This window comes from Peromyscus leucopus, chromosome 9 (genome assembly GCF_004664715.2).
Source record: "Peromyscus leucopus breed LL Stock chromosome 9, UCI_PerLeu_2.1, whole genome shotgun sequence".
Lineage (NCBI taxonomy): Eukaryota > Metazoa > Chordata > Mammalia > Rodentia > Cricetidae > Peromyscus > Peromyscus leucopus.
Window position 1 is genome coordinate 6,050,873 of NC_051070.1, and position 22,828 is coordinate 6,073,700.

Sequence of the window (22,828 nt, forward strand, 5' to 3'; positions counted from 1 at the left end):
TTTCTGTGTTATCAGGTAGGTATATGCCCCCCCCCCCAAAAAAAGAAAAAACTACCAAGAAGTTTTCAAAATGGTTGTGCCATTTTGCTCACCCACGGGTAACACACGGGGACCTCGGCTGCTCTGCCTTTGGTGTTCATAGTGGTTTGGTGTTGCCAGGTGTTTTGATTTTAGCCTTTATGGTAGGCATGGCTGATCTCACTGTAATTTTACCTCATGATGATTAACAATACTGAGCTCTTTTGGTACACATTTATCGGCCACTTAGAACTTTTTGTATGTGAGATTTTGGGGCTCAAATCTCTTGCTTATTTTTCATAAATTTATTCTTAAAATCTTGTTATGGTTAATTTATTGGAATATTGTATATATTTAATTCTAATAATTTCTTACTGTTTTCCAATTTGTGATTTTCTTTTTTATTTTTTTAACAATATCTTTGGGGCAGTGGGCTTTAATTTTGATGAAGTCTAATAATAAGCTCTTTTCTTTTTAGTGTATTTCATGGTTCTTTTTTTGTGTGTCCTAAGACATCTTTGCATGTGGTAAGGAGTATGAAGAGCCTTTATTTTTATGTGTATGTTTATGTCTGTGCTCACATTCATGTGGGTGTGCATCCATGTGTGTAAGCATGAATATGGAGGCCAGAGTAGATGTTGAGTGTGTTTCTCAGTCACTGCCACCCCTCTTTGGCATAAGTGTTCATATGTAATGTGCATGTGTGTGTATTCAGATGAGTGTACATGTGTGCATATATGTGCACACATGCATATAGAGACCAGAGGCTGATGTCAGGTGCCTCCTTTGATTGCTCTGTGTTTTATACATTGAGAAAGGGTCTGTTAACTGAACCCAGAATGCACCTCCTCAGCTGGTCTAGCTAGCCAACTTCTCCTGGGGATTTCCTGTGTCAAACCCCCAACATGCTAGAATTACAGTCTGACTGCCACACACACACCTAGCATTTACTTGGGGATTCAAACTGCAGCCCTCACCCTGCATAGCATATTCGTGCACCCTGAGCCTAGAGCTCTGCACTTCAGCTAGACTGACTGGCCAGAAGGTCTCTCAACCAATCCTCCTGTCCCGCTGTCCCAGGCACTGCGATTAGATGCACACACCACTATGGCCAGCTTTTTATGTGGGTTCTGGGGGATTGAACTCACGCCCTTACGCCAGCATGGCAGACACCTTACTGCCCTAGCTACCTCTTTGCCTTTGTTTGCTTGTGTGTTTGTTCACAGAGGGCCTCACTGTGTGGCGCTGATTGTCCTGGAACTTGCTGTCCAGACTAAGCTGGCCTCGCCACACGTCTCTGTCTTTCGGGTGCTGGGATTGCAGCCGTGCCCGCCACAGCAGCAGGACCTTTTAATCTCTCTCCTTCGTTCTCAAGAGCTTCGTGTGGCCTGAGGTGGTTTGGGTGTCTTGTTGGCTGAGGTTCATTTCTTCTCTGCCATTCACCCCTGTGTGCTGAGACGCGTGTGCATCCAGTTGTCGCGACGTCTCGGCGACTGCGTTTGAGCCTGTCCTGTCCGCACTCCCCCACACCGATCGATCCTTTCACGGCTGCCACAGTGGCCTGGATTCCGATCTTCGGAGAGACCGAAACCTGTCGCTGTTGGTCCCCTCTCACTCCGCTCTTCTGTGTCAAGATTGTCTGCGCATTTTCAGTCTTTATAGTTTTAAATTCACCTTTTCAGTTTCTTTTTATAAAGTCTGACTTATTTTGGTTAATATTGTCCTTAAGTAATAAATAGATCCAGTCTTTCTGCTGTCAGCGTGGACCTGATATGGCGTGTCTGTGCACTGGTTTAGGTCTCCTTTAACTTTCTCGGACGTGTTTTATAATTTTCAGTAGAGACCACTTGTATTCCTTTGGTCACATGTATTCCTGTGTGTGGTGTTTTCTGTTTCTGTTCATGAGGTGGTTTTAAGTAGTTTTCAGTTGTTTATTGCTAGCACCTAGAGATAGCAGATTTATATATATATTGCTAACATATCATTGATCCTAACTTCACTTTGCATTTTCTGCAATTAAAAAAAAATAATCTTTTGATGAATGTGGTGATAGATGAGACTCACCTTAATCCCAGCACTCAGGAGGCAGAGGCAGGTGGATCTCTGTGGAGTTCAAGGTCAGCCTGCTCTATATAGAGAATTATAGTCTAAACCTTGTCTCCAAAATGTGTGTGTGTGTGTGTGTGTGTGTGTGTGTGTGTGTGTGTGTGTGTAATGAGTTTTATTTTTACCCTTTTTGATACTTATAACTTTTCTTTACTTATTGCTGTGGCTAGAGCTTCTAACATAGTGCTGAGTAGAATCAATTAGACCACTGGTTCTCAACCTTCCTAACTCCGAGACCCTTTAATACAGCTCATACTGTAGTGTCCCCAAAACCATAAAATTATTTTGTTGCTACTTCACAACTGAAATTTTGCTACTGTTACGAATTGTAATGTAAATATCTGATATGCAGGATATCTGATATGTGACCTCTGTGAAAGGATCATTTAACCCCCAAACAGGATTAGACCTTTTTACACTCTTAGAGAGATTTTTTTAGTGTTTTTTAATTGATAGGGATGTTAGTTATAGTTATATGTTGTGGTGGGGGTTGTTTTGTGTTGAAATAGATACCTGTTGTCAGACTGGGAAAGACTCATTTCTTAATTTGATAAAAGTATAAACTATTTTAAATCAAGAATAGATGTTGAATTTTGAGTTTCTTCCGATAGTCATGGCAGTTCTCCTTACTCTGGAAGCCACTCAGGTATATCATGGCTTACCTTAACCTTATATCTGTTGTTCAGCAAAGACTTGGGTTTATACTTTGCATCTGTTGTAATATTTTATAACCAAGTGGTGTTAGAATCATACTGACCTCATAAAAAGAAAAGAGTTAGCAAGGGACTTCTGCTCTGTGATAGTTTTATGTGTCATCTCGGCTGGATCAAGGTTCCCAGTCCAAATCATTTACTCAAACAGAAACCAAGGTGTTGGTTGAAAGGTATTTTGAAAATATGATTACTGCTTATAATTGGTTGGCTTCTCGTAAAGGAGATCATATCAGGTCGTCTTAGCCAACTTGATTCTAGGAATTAAAAGCCTTAAGAGCATAGGCAGAAGAACCCTGGCTGTGGATAACAAGTTCTCTCACCTTCCAGACAGCCTGCTGTACAGATCCCAAGCTTGCCTCACAAGCCCCAGTCACAGAGGCCAATGGCTAGAAATGAATCTTCTCAAAGTGTTTGTCTTGAACTGGTTGTATTTCTCTACACCCCTCTTTGCTTTTTTTCCTTTCTTTTCTCTTTTTCTTGTGAGGGGCAAGCGGTTTAAGCAGGGCCTCACTATGTAGATCTGGCTGTCCTGAACTCACTCTGTAGACCTGGCTGGCCTGGAACTCACAGAGGTCCCCCTGCCTCAGCCTTCTGAGTATTGGGATTAAAAGACTGTACCACTATGCCCAGCTGTCAAACTTCTTTTCTAAAAGAAAACCAAGAATTTAGTAACAATGGCATTTTTTCCTTTCTGACTTGTTTCGTAGAATTCACCAGTGAAAGCAATCTAAGCCCAGGACTTAGAGTCTGTCACAAAATTCCTTTCAAACTATGAATTCTGATTCTCAAATTGAAATAGAATTACTTAGATTGCTATTTCTTTCAGCATGACCTCTAGCCACTGTTTCTCAAGGCATTAGGCCTTTACATCAAACATGCTAACCCTGAGCATCTGACCACCCCCTTTTTAATGCCTGTGATGCCTTTTGCAATACACGATCATGGCAGTTTCCTTCTGTCTTGATCAGCCTTGAAGCTGACTAATTTCGTTAGTGTCTTGAAAGACCCAAGTTTTGTTTTGTTCCCTTTTTTCTATCTCATAAAAATTTTACCATTCTCTCCTGCCGTTATTTTTCGGTCTTTTTGTTATTGTTTTTATAACCTCTCATTGCAGCCTCAAGTGGCCTGTCCGGTGTTTTGTTTTCTTTTTCCTGTTTCTGTTGTTGCTGCTGCTTATTTGTCTTCATAGCTTCTTTTAAAATAACTGTATTTGTCTTTATCTTATGTGTATGAATGTCTTGCCTACATGTATGTATGCACACCGGTTGTGTTCTTGACCCATGAAGAGGTCAGAAGTAGGTGTCACATGCCCTGGAACTGGAGTTAGGCATGGTGGTGAGCTACCCTGTGGGTGTTGGGAATTGGACCATGGTCCTCTGAAAGCAGTAAGGTGCTCTTAACCACTGGACCATCACCCCACCCTCTTTTCTATCTTAAGATCTAGTTTTTGGTATTTAGAGTTCTTTTTTATTTAAAAAATAAAAATAAAAAAGGTTAAAGCTATGCATTTACCTCCAATCATAGCATTGTTGCAACTTTCAGGTCTTGGTAGTGCCTGATTTTCATCTTCTTTTCAAAGAACTCTCATGTTACCATGTTTTCGTAAAGCTGGTGTTATTTAGAGGTGTGCAGTGGGATTTCCTGATGGCTGCCCTGTTTTTGTGTTATTGTGAGTCTGTTGAAGTCAGTCCAGGTTCCAGCGGCTCTTCCTCGTCAGCTGGTGGCCTGATAGCCTTCCTTCTCCCCGTGGCTCTGCTTCCTCCCCCTGCTCTGAAGCAGATGCTCTGGCTTCTTACCTAATGCACACTGCCAGTTCCATGGCGTTTTCTCGCTGCTTTTGCCTATAACTCTCAACTTTCCAAGGCCCAGTTGTAAGTCACCATGTGAGATGGATCTAAGGAGAGGAGTGTGGAGGGTGATTGGGGGGAAGACAGAAACTGTAGATGATGAGAAACAAGGCTGAATTTATTTTCAAGGCAAAAGGAATGTTATTGTTTCTATGTCATGGTCATGACATACTTCAGCATCAACTGGTTAACAGGAACACTTTCTCTCAGGTGTGGGAAGGATATTTCCCAGTACAGAGTCTTTTTAAGGGATGAAATTTGAGGTACTCTAAATAACCAAAAACTAGATCTGAAGATAGAAAGTCAAGTTCTGCGCTTTGGTCATTGAGGTCTGTGAATACGTACGTGCTTCATGGCTTGGCAGATTTGTACTTGAAAAGAATTGGCCATGGCATCATAGCCATTGGTCATCATGTGATTTTTTGCTCATCGCAAACTCTTATATTACTGTTGATTTTTGTTGTTGTTAGTTTATTTTATCAATTGTTGAAGTAATTTGTCTAATTTTGTACTGTGGGACTGGGTTTGTCTGTTTCTTCTAAAGACTGTCAAATTTTGCTTTTACCTTCTGAAGCTGCTTTTAGGTTTGTATAAACTGATTTGTGTTTATCCCCTGGATAATTTGACCAAGCTTTTCTTTTTTTGAAGACTTTTTGTTTTTGTTTTTGTGTATATGTGTTTCTGTGGGTGTCTGAGCACATGTGAGTGCATGTGTGTGTGGAGGCCAGAAGGGGGCGTTGGATCCCCTGGAGCTGGAGTTGCAGGAGGCTCATTCAGGGTTCTGGAAACCAAACTCCAGTCCTCTTTGAGAGCAGGAAGTGCTTTAACCCTGAGCTATCTCTCCAGCCCTCTGACCCTTTTTATTCATTTTTTATTTATGGATAAAATATTTTTCTTTAGAATCCTTGAATTAAAGCTTCAGTGTTCACAGTGGCAGTGACAGTCTTTTTGTTCAGTATGTTTACCATTGTATAACTTTATTTTTAACTTGAATTTAAAATGTAATCTGCAAGTTGAAGGCTTGAGTTTTATAATAAGCATCAATGCTGGAAAAGGTCAAAAGGAAACTCATCCGCAAACAGACTACAGCCCACCGGCCATTCTGACAGAGCTGACCGACCTGTAACCCAGGGCCCAGAGCAGCTATGGGTGTGAAATGGTCACATCAGCCAGATGGCGAATGGACGGAGCGATGACTGTCTGCAAATTGAAAAGCTTCATCTTAGAGAGGTCGGACATGCCAGTGTGCCCTAAAGCTCTGCCTTCACAGAGATGGCTATCAGCAGAGGTCAGAAGATACGTGGTAAAGAGGCCACAAAGTGGGTTCTGTAATGGTAGACATTAGTCCTGGGAACGAGAGCTAACCTCTGGACTCTGAGGCACACAGAGGTGTGTTTTGTGTGTGAGTTGTACCTATTGATGAAATGCAAGCCCAGTGTTTACAGTGTAGGGGCTTACATGTAAAGTTCTTAGTGTTTCCCCTTTGCTTGGACACATCCTGTAACTGGAGGATGATGAATCTAATCTGATAGGAATTACATGTTGATTTCTTAATACTTTTCAAAGTCTATATGCTGTTCAAACTTTTAATACCCCTCTAAGAATCCTGTATTACCCAGCAGCACAATTTGTTGTGGTATTTTTTCCACTCGGAGATCAATTTCTTTTATCTCACATGTTCCCAAAATAGTAGATAAAAGAGTCCCTTTTATGCATACATCAGTAAACAGCTTACTGATCAAAACCCAGCCATCATTTTTTTCCCTTGCTAAATCAGAGGGAAATCTTGCCAAAAAGTGAATCCTGGTTTGCTCACTGCACTTGAGACTTATCTCCCACCAAATCAGTAAGAGTGGAAGGCAATCCAGGCAATGTACATTCATGGCAACTTGGAACGGACTCAGCAGTCTCGCTGACAGCAGAATTCAAAGCTTTCCAGTTGCACTGAGGTGTGAGCAATTTGAGCCTGGTTTTATTTTTAAACTGTAAACAAGTAGTAAAAAGTACCGTATACTGATTAAGTGGTGTTGTGAGCAAACACGTATTTTTACTCTGAACTTGGGACAGGTGTGAGACAGAGTTCAAATAAGCCAAAAGTGTAGATGGCATGGTGGCTCCCATAAAATTAGACTACATTTTTACTGCTGTTTATAGGAAACATACTCTTTGGCACACACATCCTATAGAACAGCGGCAACAGAACCCCATGGTTTAAAGTAGACTGTATGTAGATGCCTAGGAACATCCCCCAAACTCAAAGCAGATGGGAAGATAAGTACCAAAAACCTAAACAGGTCCTTGTATTAAAAGTGTTGAAGAAAGTGGTTTTATAATCTGTGTTATTAAAATATGATATTCCAAAGGAAACTCTTGCATGTTTTGTTCTAGTTTTATTCACTCGCTTTTAGAGGCAAGGTTGTTATAGCCCAGGCTAGCCTGGAAATAACTTTGTAGCCCAGGCTGACCTTAGACTCATGGAGTTCCTCCTGTCTTAGCCTCCCAAGGGTTGAGGTTACTGTTGAGTGCTACCACACACAGTCTTATAGTAAATCCTTCTGGGGAGATTTTGTGGGGTTTACCACTGTGATGTACAGGTACACAAAATGTAAAAAAAAAAAAGCCATCTTTCATTTTGTGTTCTAAGAGTTTACATATTTGGTAAAATTACGTTTACTCCTTTTTCCTTAAGTTATTTTGCTTTGGAGGATTAAAGATAATTTTTCCTACAAAATTTATTTGCCCAATTAGCAAGAGTTGGTATACTATGTTGGCAAGCACCTTTGAACTTTTTAGGCTTTCACTCTATTTCATGAGCTGGTCAGGGTTACTCTCCATCAGCTGGATGTAGGTGTAACCGTCTTGTTAAATAAGAAGCACAGAGCCCATGCAGAGATGAAAGCCCAAGAGGTCAGAGCAGTAGCTAAGAGCTAAAAACCTTACCCTTCACTGCTGCTCCTGTCCTTCCCTCCGCCAGAGACCTACTTCCTATGTCTCTGTCTTCTTATAGACTTTCTATTCTGCCTTCTCATTGGTTGTAAACCCAACCACATGACCTCCTCATCACTGCCTGTCTATACAGACCTCCAGGTCTCTATGGTTGGTATTGAGATTAAAGGCGTGTGTCTCCATGCTGGTGGTGTCCTTGAACACACAGAGATCTGCCTGTCATGTGGTCAGGATTAAGGGCGTGTGCCACCACTGCCAGACTTCTGCTATGGCTTGCTGTCAGCTCTGACCTCTTGGGCTTTCATCTCTGCATTGGCTCTGTGTTTCTTATTTAACAGGACGGTCACATCCACAGCTGGGCTGAGGACCAGTCACCATGGAGGAGGCTGTAGAACCATAAAAACCCAATGAAGTCCAAGAATGCTGAGAAAGGGGAAACATATTAATAAAAAAAAGCAGTGTGTTTACGTTTATTTTCAAGTATGAATCTTTGTGTCATCTCCCCCACCCGTGTGTGTGTGTGTGTGTGTGTGTGTGTGTGTGTGTGTGTGTGTGTGTGTGTGTGTGTACAGACGAGAAATCCAATCAGGCGTCTTTCTCAGTCACTTTCCACCTCTTTTTGAGAGACAGAGTGTCTCACTGAACCTGAAACTCTCACACAAATTAAACAAACCCCAGGAATCCACCATCTCCACCTGGGCAGCACTGGGATTACAGACTTGCACCACCACACCAAGCTTTTAGCATAGTTGTTGGGGAATCTGAACCCACTTGATTGGCTCTGTCAAAAGGAGATCTAAAGCATCCCATGCCTGGGGTAGGCATCGTAGTAGCAGCGTCAGTACCATGCTGCTGTTACTTCCTGGGATGAAGGATTCTCTACAGTTCCAATGAAGCTTTGTGAAGAAGGGAGTGGAATAGTCTGGTTTTGAGAAGCAGAAATTCTTGCTAAGGAGGCCCTGTCTCTCTCTGTGTTTGCTGTTCTAGACGCTGCTCCTTGTAATAAGTGTGATAGCTGTGGCGGCCGCAGTGATTCCTTGGATTATAATTCCCTTGGTCCCACTCGCCATCATCTTCTTGTTTCTTCGGAGATATTTCTTAGAAACATCAAGGGATGTCAAGCGCCTGGAGTCCACAAGTGAGTACTGAGGGTCTTGGGTGGGTATGGTAAATGCACCAAGCTTCCATAATTAAGAAGAACTGTTAATTACAGTTAGTTAATTAATTAATTACTGTTAATTACAGTTCTTCTCAATTAGAAGATCCACGAAATTCTACAGACTGATGGTGCTCCACCAGTTCTCACCTGGTTAGCATTCGTTCAGCGATTGAACGTGGTTATTACAACCAACAGGGATCATTGTTACATCATGTAGAGCAGGTGACTTCCCAAGGGTGACTTGGCAGCTTACCCTGAGAAAGAGGTAAATGCCCTGTGTAGACTAATACTCCCCGAGGAAGGGACTCTCCTCTGTTGCTCATGACATACCTCCTCACATACGCAGAGGAGGCACACAAGAAGTGTTTTCTGATCAAGTATTTCAGCATGGGTCGGAACTAACTTAGAAGGAAGGTCATCAGGGAAGTTTTCTTTCCCTGAAAGTTCTGGAAGCGACAAAGGAAGGAACAGATTAAAGGGGAGGGGGAGGGGGCCAAACTCCTTGTGTGCCGGAAGCCATGGTCTTGGAAAGCACGGTTTGTGCTCATCATTGATGATGGGTTGTGGGTGTCGACCCTTTGGAACTGTAAGCATGGACACTTCTTTCAGTGTCTGTGCTGACGGTGGGCAGCACTTGGTGAAGGCTGCACGGACTCACACTTTGGAGAGCAGCAGCAGGAAGGGCAGTCAAAAGCACATTTAGTCTATTGCTCCCTTTAACCTCCTCGTTTGGGGGTAAGAAGGAAATGTTTTATGATTAATCACTATTCTGTAGGTAACCACAGAAGATGAACTGGTCAGGAGCCTGTCTCATTATGAATGCATGAGCATATTCATTATTATTAAAATTAAAAGCCATATACACAGAATTCTTCTAAATATATAAGGACAATAGCCAAAAAATAAATAAAGAAGGAAGATACTTGTAACCTTTTAAAAATTATTTATTTATATAGATGTGTGCACATCTATACGTGTGTGTTCTTGGAGGTCAGAAGACGTTGTTGGGTCCCTTGAAACTATAGTTACAGACGGTTGTGAGCTGCAATATGTAGGTGCTGGGAGCCAAACTTGTGTCCTGGATGAGGAGCAGGCAGTCTTAACCACTGAGCCATCAGCCCCCAAAAGGAAGATATTGGTCCCGGAAAGTGTCCATGATGAATAATTGCTATGAGAATTTAAAGCCAGCTCAACTTTCTGAAGGCTGAGCCAGGAAGTGTTGAATACTGTGGTTATAAGTTCATCGGGACAAAGGACGACTTTCTTTTCTCATGACCTAACGTGTGTGTTTAAATAAACTCTAGAGAGACATTAATCATAACGTTGTAAAGCAGGTGGCACTTCATAAAAGCCGTGGAAAACTGCCAGTTGTCAGGGCCAGGGAAGCCGCTGTGAACCCCACGTTGCGATGTGCTCCAGTGAGAGGGGTGTTCCGCGTGCTGACGTGTCCTGCCACAGTGACGGGGCGCAGGGGAGTCAGAGCAAAGGCGTTGCTGAGCGACCCTCCTTTGCACATTTCCCTGTCTCTCACTCACAAGCCTTGTTGCAAAGGAAGCTGTGAACATATTCAGAGAAAGGCTGGCCATCCCAAAAGCATCACCTTGACCTAGACCTTTGTTGGTGTCAAGAGCCACTGAGCCTTTCTCTTCCGGTTCCATACAGGACTTCCCGTCTTGGTGCCCAGGACATACCTCGAGATGGTTTTGGCCTAGAAATTCTCATACCTTTGTCTGGGCCCCTGCTGGACTCTCGGGGTTTGCGGCACCCTAGCTGGCTGCAACAGGAAGCTTAAAGATAACCAGATGAACCGTTTCTTGTTAGCCATTTGAGTGAGGGTCGATGTTACAGTTCCACCGTTTTCTATCAAGCACCGGTTGATGGTGTCCGTGTGGCCAATGCCACCGTCAAAAGAAAGCTACCTGTTTGCCGTGACAAGAAGGCATGAACCTGTCTCATCCTTGAGCTTCAAGAGGTTTTTAGAGCCCTAGATTTTATTTTTAGATTATGCTCGCTAACTGCCTCTGGAACTATCGATGGGTTTAGCGAGGGTTTATCATGCTGGTTTTATTTTTTTATTTATTTAATTTTTTGCAAAAGCAAACATTGCGATGGCCACTGGTAGAGAATCGCATAAAACCACAACAGTACTTGGATGCCTGTCTCAAGTTGACACTGTCATTTAGTAATACCTAGATTGTGAGGGCATGTGCCGTTTCTATCAGGGTGCTGTGGTCCATTAGCGATGTCTGCCGTGGGCACCAGCTAGCCAGGTGTTAACCTATGATATATATTTTCAAAACATAGAGTCTGCTCTTTTAATGAGTCGCATGTTAGATCCTCATTGTTCAACTTGAGATGCTTAGTAAGAAGCCCAGTAAAGGAGATTCCCATTAGACATTAGCTGAGTAAGATTTGAGAGTTTTCTGTGTGACGGAGTCTAGAGAAAAATGCATCCAGTGATACATGGAATACTTAATTCAGATTGTCTTTCTTTTGGGACACTGGCTCAGATTAAAGGTACGTTGAAAGTAAGAGAGTTATGTATAGTGCTCTGAGTACCTCCAATGTGTTCTTCCCTTTGTAAAGGCTGTTAATACCTGCCCTGTAGGGTTCTTATTGCCTGAGGTAATGCTTGGAAGTCCTTGCTGGCCACTACCAAAGGCAATAATAGAATTTTGTACACAAGGAAATTAAAAACAGTAGTGACATGTCTTCCATAGCACTTAATGACATCCTGAAGGTGTCATGGCAGAACAGGAATGTGGCCTGCAGCTGTCTTCCATGAGTCTTCCCTGAGAAGAAACAGAATCCCTTAGGTTGTGTCCCAGAGAGCCCTCGGGGTCTTGGAACATGCCACAGTATTATGAAATGTGGGGTTCTATCTGCCTGAAATGGCTGAGGAATGCCACCAGTGTCATAGTCTATTTCAGGATATTCTTGCACTGATGTGGGGAAAGACCTCCATAATGTTGCATGCTAGTTAGTTGTCTTTGCAATGCCCTTAGTTTACCCAGCTGACACCTGCATGGCCCTGAGCGGATAAGCAGGGCACTGAAGAAACAGGACCGCTGTTTGATGGTACAGGTTCCTGCCCTGCTAACGGGCTCTTGGGGTAGGATGTTGAGGTGGCTGGGTGGGTGAGGGTGCTTGCCTGATCTGTGTTTGATTGCCCTCCTCTCCCATCCCGGAACCCACGTAAAGGTGGAAGCAGACCAGCCCCATGAAATCGGCCTCTGACCTCCACGGGCATGCCATGGGACATACGTGCCATCTCCACTCCAACAATTTCTTTTTTAAAAAGACCTCCTGGGCTGCATTTAAGTACAGAAGTTTCTTGGGGCACATTTAAATTGACCGTGAGTTTTCTGGTGCTCAAGGCTGAAGTGATACCTATGTTCTAAAGTAGATCTGTCCTTAACCTCAGCTGTTGAGACCCAGTGGTGACGTTGATCTAACAGGAAACAGTGAGGATGGGCAGGCTGACACATTACTTTAGTGATCTTCCCTGGTAACCACCACCTCTTAGAGCATCAGCTGTGATTGAAGGGTTTCCTTGTCATGGTATCACTTATCCCAGAAATGAGGGCGCAGTGTCTCCAGACTCTCCATAGCTAGACTCTGGCCTTCTCCCGGTACAGTAATAAGCCTGGGATTTGCAGGGTGGTCATCTGTGCAGATGCTCTGTTTGCAGAACAATTCCATGGCAGGTGGGATGTTCTCTGAGGCCTACAGAAAAGGCTGCTGTGAGCCTGAGCTCAATCCACGTAGGCTCCCTTATCCATCTTTAAGGAGTAGACAGACATGCAGTCAGTATACTGAAGAGGGGGAGTAGCACGGGTGTGAGAGCGAGAACGTGAACGTGCAGGCACCTTCAGACCCGTTCGCCCCCAGTTACCTAGGTTCTTCAGACAGTGCAGTCCTGGTTGGCAGGGGTCTGTGCAGGGAATGTTTCCTTTCGGAAAGGAATATCGCACAGGAAGACTTCTTTTGCGTAGTGTCCACAGTCAGGTAGCCCGGTCAGGAAAGAGCCTCAGGGAGAAACAGGGGGCCCCATGCTCAGTGAAGAGGCTGCCCACCTCCCCTGGCCCCAGTGTCTTGTCTTTGGAAATGTATTCCTTCCTTGACTACCCGCCAGTGAACTCTGACGTACAGGAAGATTCTGTGTCCCGGTGCATGTGTATCCCAACACACACCTCACCACCAATTCATGCAGCACTTGTGTGCACAGTACATATGCCCCTGGGAGACAGTGCGGTCACACAGACAGGCACACATTTTCTCTTGATTGTTTCCCCTCATTTTATAAGCTCCATGCAGCAAGCTATAAAATGAATTTCATATCCCCCAAACCCTCCATGCTTTATCAACAGACACATGGTGATGGTTCGTCAGTATCCTCACTTGAAAAGCATAAACAAGGGCTTGAGGTGGACCTCAGCTGATAGAGTTCTTATCTGGCACTCAGTAAGCCAGAGGCTCAGTACCCAACACCATAAAACTGAGCGTGGTGGTGCACACCTGTAATCGCTGTCCCCTGGAGGTTGAGGCAGGAGGGCCCTGAGTTCAGGGTCATCTTCAGCTATCTAGTGTGTTTGCTGTCAGCCCTCTGAAGACAGTTTGCCGGGCCATGGGCTCCTGGTCTACTCTAGCCCTCAGTACAGTCTTATCCACGGTGTAGTACGAGCCTGCCAGGGAACCATCCTTGCCTAACAGTGGGCAGCCCACGTGCCATGACCACCCTGGTGGTCATGATGCAGGATTCTGGAAACACAAAACCCAATGCAGGACATTATTCCCCATAGTCAAAGACTGACAAAGGAGAATTTGTCCTTTAAATTCTGGTACGATGATGAAGCCACTTAGACTGCAATGAGAGTCTGGGAAAGTAAGGACAGTGACACATGCCACACCTCTGCCTTGAGAATAACTTTCCAAGTGGGCAGTCATAAAGACTGATGCTGAAGTCCAGGCCAGCCCAGAGAGATCCCATCTGGGTCAGTGGTATGGGCACATGTGCAATGTGGCACCCAGACATGTGTGACCATACAGGACTATTCTCACACTGGTGGGAAGAGGAAGCTTCTCTTGGGTGCACAGAGGAGACCCTGCCCATTTGGCTTACTTGTTGGCTGTCTGTCAGTCTGTCTGTGTCGGGTACCCTTTTAGTAATTTGGAAATGATAGTCATATGCCAGCCCTTAAAATAACCGTCTAAGATGGAGAAAGATGCATACATATGTTGCTTGAATGTTCTGTGATAAATCCTCTAATGAAATTATTTTTTAGAATACTACTGGCCAAAATTAAAATAATCAGTGAAAAGTAATTTCTTCCCAAAGAGACAGCTGGGAAGTATAGGAAAGAAAAGACCTGGAAGGATGGGCTAGTGAAGGGAACTAGATTTGACTTTGGCCAAGGGTGTGCTGAACAGAAGCACTCATTCCCAGCTTTAAAATGAGGCTCCGTTGACCAGGGTTTGAGGGTGGGTGGACAGGGTCTTGCTTGGCGATGGCGTCTGCACCGTGGAGCATGGGAGGCCGGGGGGAACCATGCGTCCAGCCCCACTGAGCTTCCTGTTCTCTGTCCATCCCCGTTCCCACAGCGCGGAGTCCCGTCTTCTCCCACCTGTCCTCCTCCCTCCAGGGACTCTGGACCATCCGGTCATACAGAGCTGAGGAGAGGTTCCAGGAGCTGTTTGATGCGCACCAGGACTTACATTCAGGTCTGTACATTTCTGGAAGCGATTTCAAAAGCTGGCAGCTGCCGTTCCCTCGGGCTGGATGCCTGTAGGCGATTGGCTTTGCTGGCCCGCACCCCTGCTTGCTCCTGGACTCAGGCCTCTCAGAATCTCTGCCGTGTCTGGCTTTCTTCTGATTGGCTTGCTCAATCCTTCCACCTCGGTGCCCTGTGGCTCCCTGTCTGTCTAGGGCCTCAGTCAGCAGACCTGTTTTCCAAAAGGCTCCCTGGCAAATGCTTCCTTCAGTGAGCTCTGTCTTGTCCCCGCTGCAGTTTCTTCCTTTGTTGCTGTAAGCAGGAGGCAAGTGCCAGCAGCAGTACATCATCATGGGCTGTGGCTGGGCTCCAGGAAAGCTTGATTTCACAGACCCGTGATAGACCGACCCTTCTTGGGCCCTGGGCCATAGATAGCTAACCATTTAGTTGATGGACACAGGGCAATAGATATGACTGACGGCTGCTGCCCACTTACTATTCTTTATCTTTGTGTGAGTTCTTTCCTCCCAGAAGTTTCGAACTCCCTTCAAGTCTGTAGAATCTGCCCCACCTTCGTTGTGTTCTGATGACTCAAGGACACTTTAAAAACTATATGAGGTTCCTTTTAGCGCACTAGTCATTTAGATACAGCCCCTAAGCCGTGTCCCATCCCCAACCCCAGTGTGTGCAGAACGCTCAAGTAAGAAAAGTATTGGAGGCAAATTGGGAGCTGTGTCCTTTGCTGTAGAACTGGGAGCAGTCAACCTATAAGCTGGTGGGCTTCATATTATAGCCTAGTACTTCCAGAAATAGAAGACCATTTTTCCATATTTATTATGAGTATATATATACCTGCTTGTTACCTCTTAGTCGTATCTTTCAGTTCCTTGTTTTTTTCTTTTCTCTTTTGCAAATGCTCTGTGCTGTTTGGGGTATGTGTTGTACATTGCTTTGCATTTCCTGACTTTCTAGAAATGTTGAGTGTGCGGCCTTGCTGCCCTACTCTGTCTCAGTGACTCAGTGCCCATCGCGCTCTCTGCAGTTAATAGGGCTTTCGTACTCACTCACTGTGCTTGTTCTGGCTCTCAAATCCAGAGGCTTGGTTCTTGTTTCTGACGACATCGAGATGGTTTGCCGTGCGTCTGGATGCCATCTGTGCCATTTTTGTCATCGTTGTTGCCTTTGGGTCCCTGATTCTGGCAAAAAGTAAGTGCAGATGTGGATAACTATTTATGGTATGATTACAATTTATAGCTGTGTTTACAGTTATTAAATTAAACTCTTGCCACCTTGTCTAATGGCACATTCTGTGTGGTTCTAATAAAGTGTGTTAAAGCTTTTACAACATGTCAGAGTGGGTAGGATCATGCAGTATGATCCGATGAGAGAGTCTGGGTGAGTTCTTTTTATCTTTGTTAGGATGAGCTGAGGTCTATACAGTGACATTCTGAAAATCTCTGATCTGGTAGCCAGGAGATGAGAACCAAGTTTACTGTTAACATTTTGTCCAGACTAGGGCTTTATATTTGAGCCTTGGGACTTCTTGGTTTGTTGATGTCCCTATGCACATGGGTGTGAGAGATGCCCAGCATGCTCACTGCCAGGTGGGTACCAGAGGAGCAGGTGTTGGCATCTGCAGTACAAATTCACCATGCCTAACCCCTCTACGGTGACACCAGTGAGTTACAGTGTTTATTAATAGAACAGTGGGAGTCATATTTTACTTTCAAAAGCATTGGCTCCTATAACACATCATCTTGTTTGCAGTGGTTTCCAGCTGTGGTTACATGGGACATAGACAGTGGGATTATGTAACAGGCTTTAAACCATAATGAGTCTGAATAATAACATTACACTTCACACATACAATGCCCTTTCTCAAATGTGTGTCAATACTACTGAGATTAATAAACTCATCTAAATAGTCTTTCAGCATTCATAATGAGCTTTTAAAATTGCATCATGATCTCAGTCAATACATAGAAATGTAAAGATGACTTTCGTTGTATACAACTCGTTGGATCCTCTTGGTAAAGTAGCAGAAGGTAGCAGGCTCGGATTACCATTGAGACTGACTGTCCTCTCTCCTTCCTCCTCAAAAAGCTTTGGATGCTGGGCAAGTTGGCTTGGCCTTATCCTACGCCCTCACACTCATGGGAATGTTCCAGTGGTCTGTGCGACAAAGTGCCGAAGTGGAGAATATGGTAATGTTTATCCGAGAGTTTTCAGCCTTTTAAAGTCCCCTTTGCCATTCAATGGCATAAAAGCAATTCTTATGTAAAATATTAAAACTGTTATTTTTGCATCGTAGCTAACGGAGTTTTGGGTTTTTTTTAAGGTCCCGCTTCCATCTGCTTAATGTTAATGTAAAATAAAATGTATACATCTTTTTCTCTGTCTTGTGTATGCTATGTCAGCAGGTTTTAGATTCATCACAAGCTGTCTTCAAATGTAATAAATGCCTCTGTAGGAGGGAAGTTCTGAAATCCAAGAGAGGATATAGGCTAATTTCTCAGAGGCCTGTTTATTTTTGTTTCTTAATGGATAACTCCTCGTTCTTGGTAAAAGAAGAACTCAGTATTTTGAGACTGTTTGTTTAATTAATAGCTCTCCCCACTCCCCCATGCCTACGCGCTCAGCACCAGCCTTGGCATCTCCCAGGGGTGGAGTAGTAGGCAGGAGGCCCCAGGATTACCGCTGTTTGTTCCTGGTGGCCAAGCTCCCATCTCTAGGGTGCTTCTCAAAGGTGGCAGGTCATGGCAATAGCAGAAGGTTTAGTCAGCACGAGAATTGCTTTCTCTTCAAAATATTTATTCCTGTCAATGAGCTAAACAGTGAAGATGGGATACCTCCATTTCCCTTCTCTCATACAATGGAAATCGTTACTGTGAGACTTGAAGATGTATGAGGTAACTGGTCTAGCATGAGTGGCCATTCTGTAGCAAGAGGTTATTGAGTGGTGGTTATAAACTCTTGGTTTAAAATTTCTTTTCCATTTTTCTGTGTTTGTGGAAGGTGCATGTGTGTGCATGTGTGTGTGTGTGTGTGTGTGTATTGTGCGTGTTGCATGTGCACCTGGCTAGCTAGCCAATGAGCCCTGCCGTCCGTCTCCACCCCACTAACACTTGGGTGACAGACCCATGCTGCCGTGCTTAGATTTTTGTTGACAGAGGTGCTGGGATCCGAACCCAGGTCTTCGTGTTTGCATAGCAGTTGGTTTACCCACCCGGCCGTCTCTTCGGCCCCTCCTCTTGCTTTTCACTTAGTGTTATAAGGTCGAAGGGATTGGCTCTAGTAAGTGAAGGTGTCAGATGGTGGTGAGCGAAATTGTAAGTCGTCAGGGTCCTCAATAGTCTTGGTAGATGTAAAGACCCACGTGGGCGGGCCTTGCCCAGCTGTGTGTAGGTGGGATATCTCCACGAGCAAGCCCCTGGTTCCTGACTTGTGTGGATGCCTTTTCTCTTCCAGATGATCTCTGTAGAGAGGGTGATTGAATACACAGACCTGGAAAAGGAGGCCCCTTGGGAGTACCAGAAACGCCCACCCCCAGGCTGGCCCCACGAAGGGGTGATCGTATTTGACAACATGAACTTCACCTACAGCTTAGATGGGCCTCTGGTACTCAAGCACCTGACCGCCCTCATCAGATCCAGAGAAAAGGTTGGTTTAAACCGGCTTGCTCCTCTAGAGTCTCCGCTGACCAGTAAGGCCACATCTGCATGCTCACTTCCCGCAGAGTCAGTCTGCCAGCAGTCAGTCCAGCGGTGAGGAGATAAGTCTTTGGAGATGGAACATATGATGGGAAACTATTTCTCTTTTAAAAATAATCCCCACGTATGAACTTTTTCAATTATTCTGAAGTATTATATAATAGCTTTGATTTTTTTTTTTTATCAAAAGCATTCTCATTGTTTTGAAGAAGAACCTAGTCTTTCCTGGCATTTAGCCTGTCTAGAGTTAAATGTACTTGAGAGATAATGTATCTGATCTAATGAGTCACAATAATTATCTAATCTGATGCCATCCCTGGGTCCTTTTCACTGAGACATCCCCGTCTACTTCCTTCCTGTTGCTTTTATTCCTCTGTTGAGTCCATTGCTTTTCCTCATCCCGTCTTCCTCTCCAGCCCTCCTCTCCTTACCCGGTACCCTAGGCCCTTTCCTTGGTTTTCCTTGCTTTCATCCCAGATGTGTCCAACCCCTGCATGAGGTCCAGGTTAGCTGTGAACATAGACCATCAGGAAATTATACATTCACTGAAAGCTTGGATGTGTTTCTGTTTTGCAGTTTTTCTTTTTTAACTCAGTTGTGCCTTGTAGATGACCTTGTCCTGTCTCGGTGTCAACAGGTTGGACACCCCGCTTCTCTTTTCTCCGTCACCTCCCACAGCTGACGGATTTGTGCTCCCCTGTTGCCTCCTGTCCTGGGCAAGCTGTTGCTGTTGTGATACAGGCCCAGACATACTCTGGTAGAACTGTAAGGCCAGTTCTGAGCCACCGTGGCGCCCATCCAGGGCTTGGTGGCCAGAGCTCAGGCTGAAGAGACTCAGGCAGAGTAGATTAAAGAGACTCAGAACCTGCTGGGGAGTTGGGGGGGTGGGGGGTCTGGACTGATCTGCCAGCAAGTGCACCTATTTCCGTGGCTCTTGAACTCATAGTCTGGTGCCCTGGGCCAGGACCAGAGCAGACCAGAGCAAACCAGGCAATAAGAAGCCCTGTGCCCACATGCCGCTCCAGCCTTGGCTCCCAGCACAGAGAGGCACCCCCTATACATGGTGTCCTTGGCTGTCCTCTAGGCTCTCGGTGGGCACCTGCAGTCCCAGCCTTGGCTGTCCTTTCCTGCCGCTGGCCGACGCTTGCGTCTTGACTTCCTTAGTACAGAGCCTGTAACTGCTCTTTCTTTCTCCTAGAAATCAGCCCATGACCCTGTAGCCCCTCCCTCCCCAGATGCTCAGTTGATAACAAACTGCTGCGGCCTCACAGCTCCTTCCCCACCCTTGAAGATGAAAGATAAGCTTGGGGGTCCTACCTGGTGCCTGCCTCTGTCCCCCTTGGCAGGCAGGCAGGCCAAGTGGCATGAGACTTACTCAACCTCTCCACCATGGGAAGGTGTAAGTGTTAGCAGCTCCTTGGTTCCTATGGACCTGAAGAGTCTGTCCTTTCCCTTCAGGACCAGCATTATGCTTTATATAGCCGCTGTCCCTTCTAATGCTCTTATTTCAGAGCCTCCCCAAGGCTGAAGTCTGTGACTTCTGAGTCTGTATCTCTCCCCTTAAGTTCTTCTAAGGTTAACTTATAACCATTTTCATTCATGTAAGCTGCCTCAGTGGAAGTCTCTTCTCTCAGACCCTCTTCTAGATGCTCTAAGGCAGTGTTTTTGTTGTCCTTGTGTTCATTGCAGAATCACTCACAGTGACCAAAAGGTGGGAGCAGCCTGAGTATCCATCGAGGGTAGGTGAAGTATGCTTCAGACGGTGTTCAGTCTTAAAAGGGAAGGGAGGAAATTCCAACACATTCTGTAACACAGATGTACCCTGAGGGCATTACGCTGAGCGAAAGAAGCCACAGAACACATATACGTGGCTCATACACGAATCCACTGTACCACCTGGAGTTGTCCAGCTCATAGAAACATGAAGGGGGGTGTCTCCAGAGCCTGGGACAGAGGGGAGCGTGAAATGCCGAGGGCTGTGATGGGCACAGGAGTTCTTGAAATGCAGACGAAGAAGAGCTCTGGATGTGGGTAACAATGACATTGCACACCAGTGTAAATATAGTTAACGCTACTGACCTGTGTGCTTAAAGTAGTTATGATGGAGAATTTTATGTTTTTTTCCCACAGTTTAGAAAGTGTATAAAATAGTTAAGAATGATAGTTAATCTAGTTGTCAGTGTGATGAGATTTATAGTCACCTGGGAGACAGGCCTTTAGGCATGTCTGTGGTGGGGGGCTATCTTACCTAGTTTACTCAGGTAAGGAGACTGGTCCACTGCGGGTGGTACCATTCCCAGGGCTGGGATCATGAGAAATGGAGCATGATAAGCACCCACTGCTCTTGTTTCATGACTGTGGAGGTCATGTGGCCAGCGACCTCATGTTCCTGCTGCTCGGAGTTCCCCGTCATGGTGTATTGGAACCTTGACTGCTAAAACAAACCCTGTCTCTCTGTTTCTGTCAGGGTATTTTTGGCAAAGTAACTAAGACAAATACATCTGTGTGTTTTGCCACAGGTTTGTCTGTGTGTGTGTGTGTGTGTGTGTGTGTGTGTGTGTGTGTGTGTGTGTGTTTTGTTTGGTATGATTTTCAACTCTGTATCTATCTCTCCGTGTCCTGGGGCTTCCGGAGGTTAGGGAACCTACCATACCCTTCCTTATTCCCCAGTAAATGGCATTCTGCGGGGTACATGCTAGATACTGAGGACAGCTGGCTGTGAGCACAAGTGGCCGAGAAGCAATATGCAGGCAGGAAGAAGCCTATAACAACACGCTTCGTAAGACAACTCTGTCACCAGCCCTTCTCCTGAAAGGACGTGGGAAATTCCCCCTCCCCACTCCCTTTATTTTTATTTTTATGCTTCTGTGGATTGAATCCAGAGACTTACATGTGACAGGCAAACGTCACCGTGCACTATCACCCAGCCCCGGGAGTGTTAAATACTTAGCAAGCTGCTCCTTTTAAACTCTCCGTACCACCAACCCATTGAATGGCCTCATCACAGCTGTGATTTAATGAGTGATACCCTTGTGACATGAAAGAATGAATGTACAGCGTGGTGCCCAAAGGGTATGCAGTGAGCAGCTTTAGTAAGCCGCTTGGCAAAAGCCCGCTCCTAATTATTTCCATGGCTTCCTTGTAGGTCTGAAGATGGGGTGGCTGACTGTGTGGGTAAAACATGAGCTGCAGCGCTGATGAAAGCCAAGCCTCTCCGGTGGTGTCCTGACAGCTGTGTAGGATGTTTGCTTGCTTGCAGACAGCATGCTTATCAGATCTGACGTCGCAGGCGCAATTCCCTTAATTTGCACGTGTCTTCAATTTCCCTGGGAGCCACAAAAGATGAATTATATAAGGAGCTCTGTTGAGCGACTTAGAAAACAATGCATAGCCCCAGACCTGTAGTCTGAGATCCTAAAAATACCCCAAATCGTAGGGTCACCTGAGATGCCAAAAGGTTGGAGAGGAGACTGAATGTGAAGGCTGAATTGTATCTGCAATCACTTGAGCTTTGACTTGTGTCTTGCCCACCCCACCTCGGGAGCCTATTGCCTTAGCTTATGTACATTTAGAGGCCCTGTGTCTAGGCAGCTGCATCCCGGAATGTTCTCTGTAGCCTGTGCGTATGGGGTCCCTCTCCTGACGCCTTTTCCCAGACCCCCGGTTGCTGACAGCCGCTTGGTCTGTATTGGATTCAGGCTCAGACATAGGGATGTGCCAGCACAGCAGAAATGACACGTTGTTCCCTTACGGTGACATCCTCTGGGATCCCGGAAGTTACAGTAAAGAAACGGTGATCACTACTAGCCGGGTTCCTAATTTCTGGAAAGAACGAACAGGAGATCAGGAGCACCCTAGGTCTCCGGATTGCGGCTGAACGCTGGCTGTGTTTTTCATTTAGGTGATTTTGTGGTTGATTTGATCATCAGAGAGAGTACTGGGCCATTTGAAAGCATTTTCCAGTTCTAGAAGTAGATAGATTTGGCCGTGTTACTTTTTTTTTTCTTGCTCAAAGCTATTACTTTGATAATACATTTTTACAGATGTGTGCTAGACCTTGCTATAATATGCAAAAATATTAGTTTCTTGCCTTTTCTTCCTTTTTACATAATGTTTTCTCCGAGAGCCCTCCTCCCTCTCCTGGGCAGGACTCCCATTTCCCCAGCCTGCCCCTTATTCCGAGCTAAGCCTGAAACATCACATCTGGGAACTCGGTAGAGCAGAGACGCTCTGGCCCAGACCTAGCATTTCATTGAGCCCTCCAGCTAAGCGTTCTATCTCATGAGTAAGTTTCCTTGACTTCTGTGAAACTTTCTTTTATACCCTGAAATTGACGCCATGGGTTACCTCACCCTCTTCTGGGACAGCCTATGAGAGTCTGGACTAGAGCCTTAGTCCGTGTGTGTGTGTGTGTGTGTGTGTGTGTGTGTGTGTGTGTGTGTGTGTTGTGTGTTTGTTTGTTTTTTTTCAAGACAGAGTGTCTCTGTGTGGCTTTGGCTGCCCTGGAACTCGCTGTAGACCAGGAGTAATGTTTTACTTTTAAATTCTGTCCATCATGAGGTAATAATACTTTGAGTCTTCCTGGTCACATGGTCATGCATGGATTTGCGTCTTTCTG

The 22,828-nt window shown here is 45.1% G+C and overlaps 1 protein-coding gene across 1 annotated transcript in view; it reads left to right on the forward strand.

Moving 5' to 3' along the window:
- Positions 1-22,828, forward strand: part of Abcc4 (ATP binding cassette subfamily C member 4) — a 227,867-nt gene that overhangs the window by 164,733 nt on the left and 40,306 nt on the right. Inside the window, exons 21-25 of the mRNA XM_028868209.2 lie at positions 8,618-8,768; positions 14,391-14,510; positions 15,596-15,706; positions 16,604-16,704; positions 17,969-18,160. Of these exons, the coding sequence (XP_028724042.1) occupies positions 8,618-8,768; positions 14,391-14,510; positions 15,596-15,706; positions 16,604-16,704; positions 17,969-18,160 (675 nt within the window). The remainder of the gene's footprint in view (positions 1-8,617; positions 8,769-14,390; positions 14,511-15,595; positions 15,707-16,603; positions 16,705-17,968; positions 18,161-22,828) is intronic.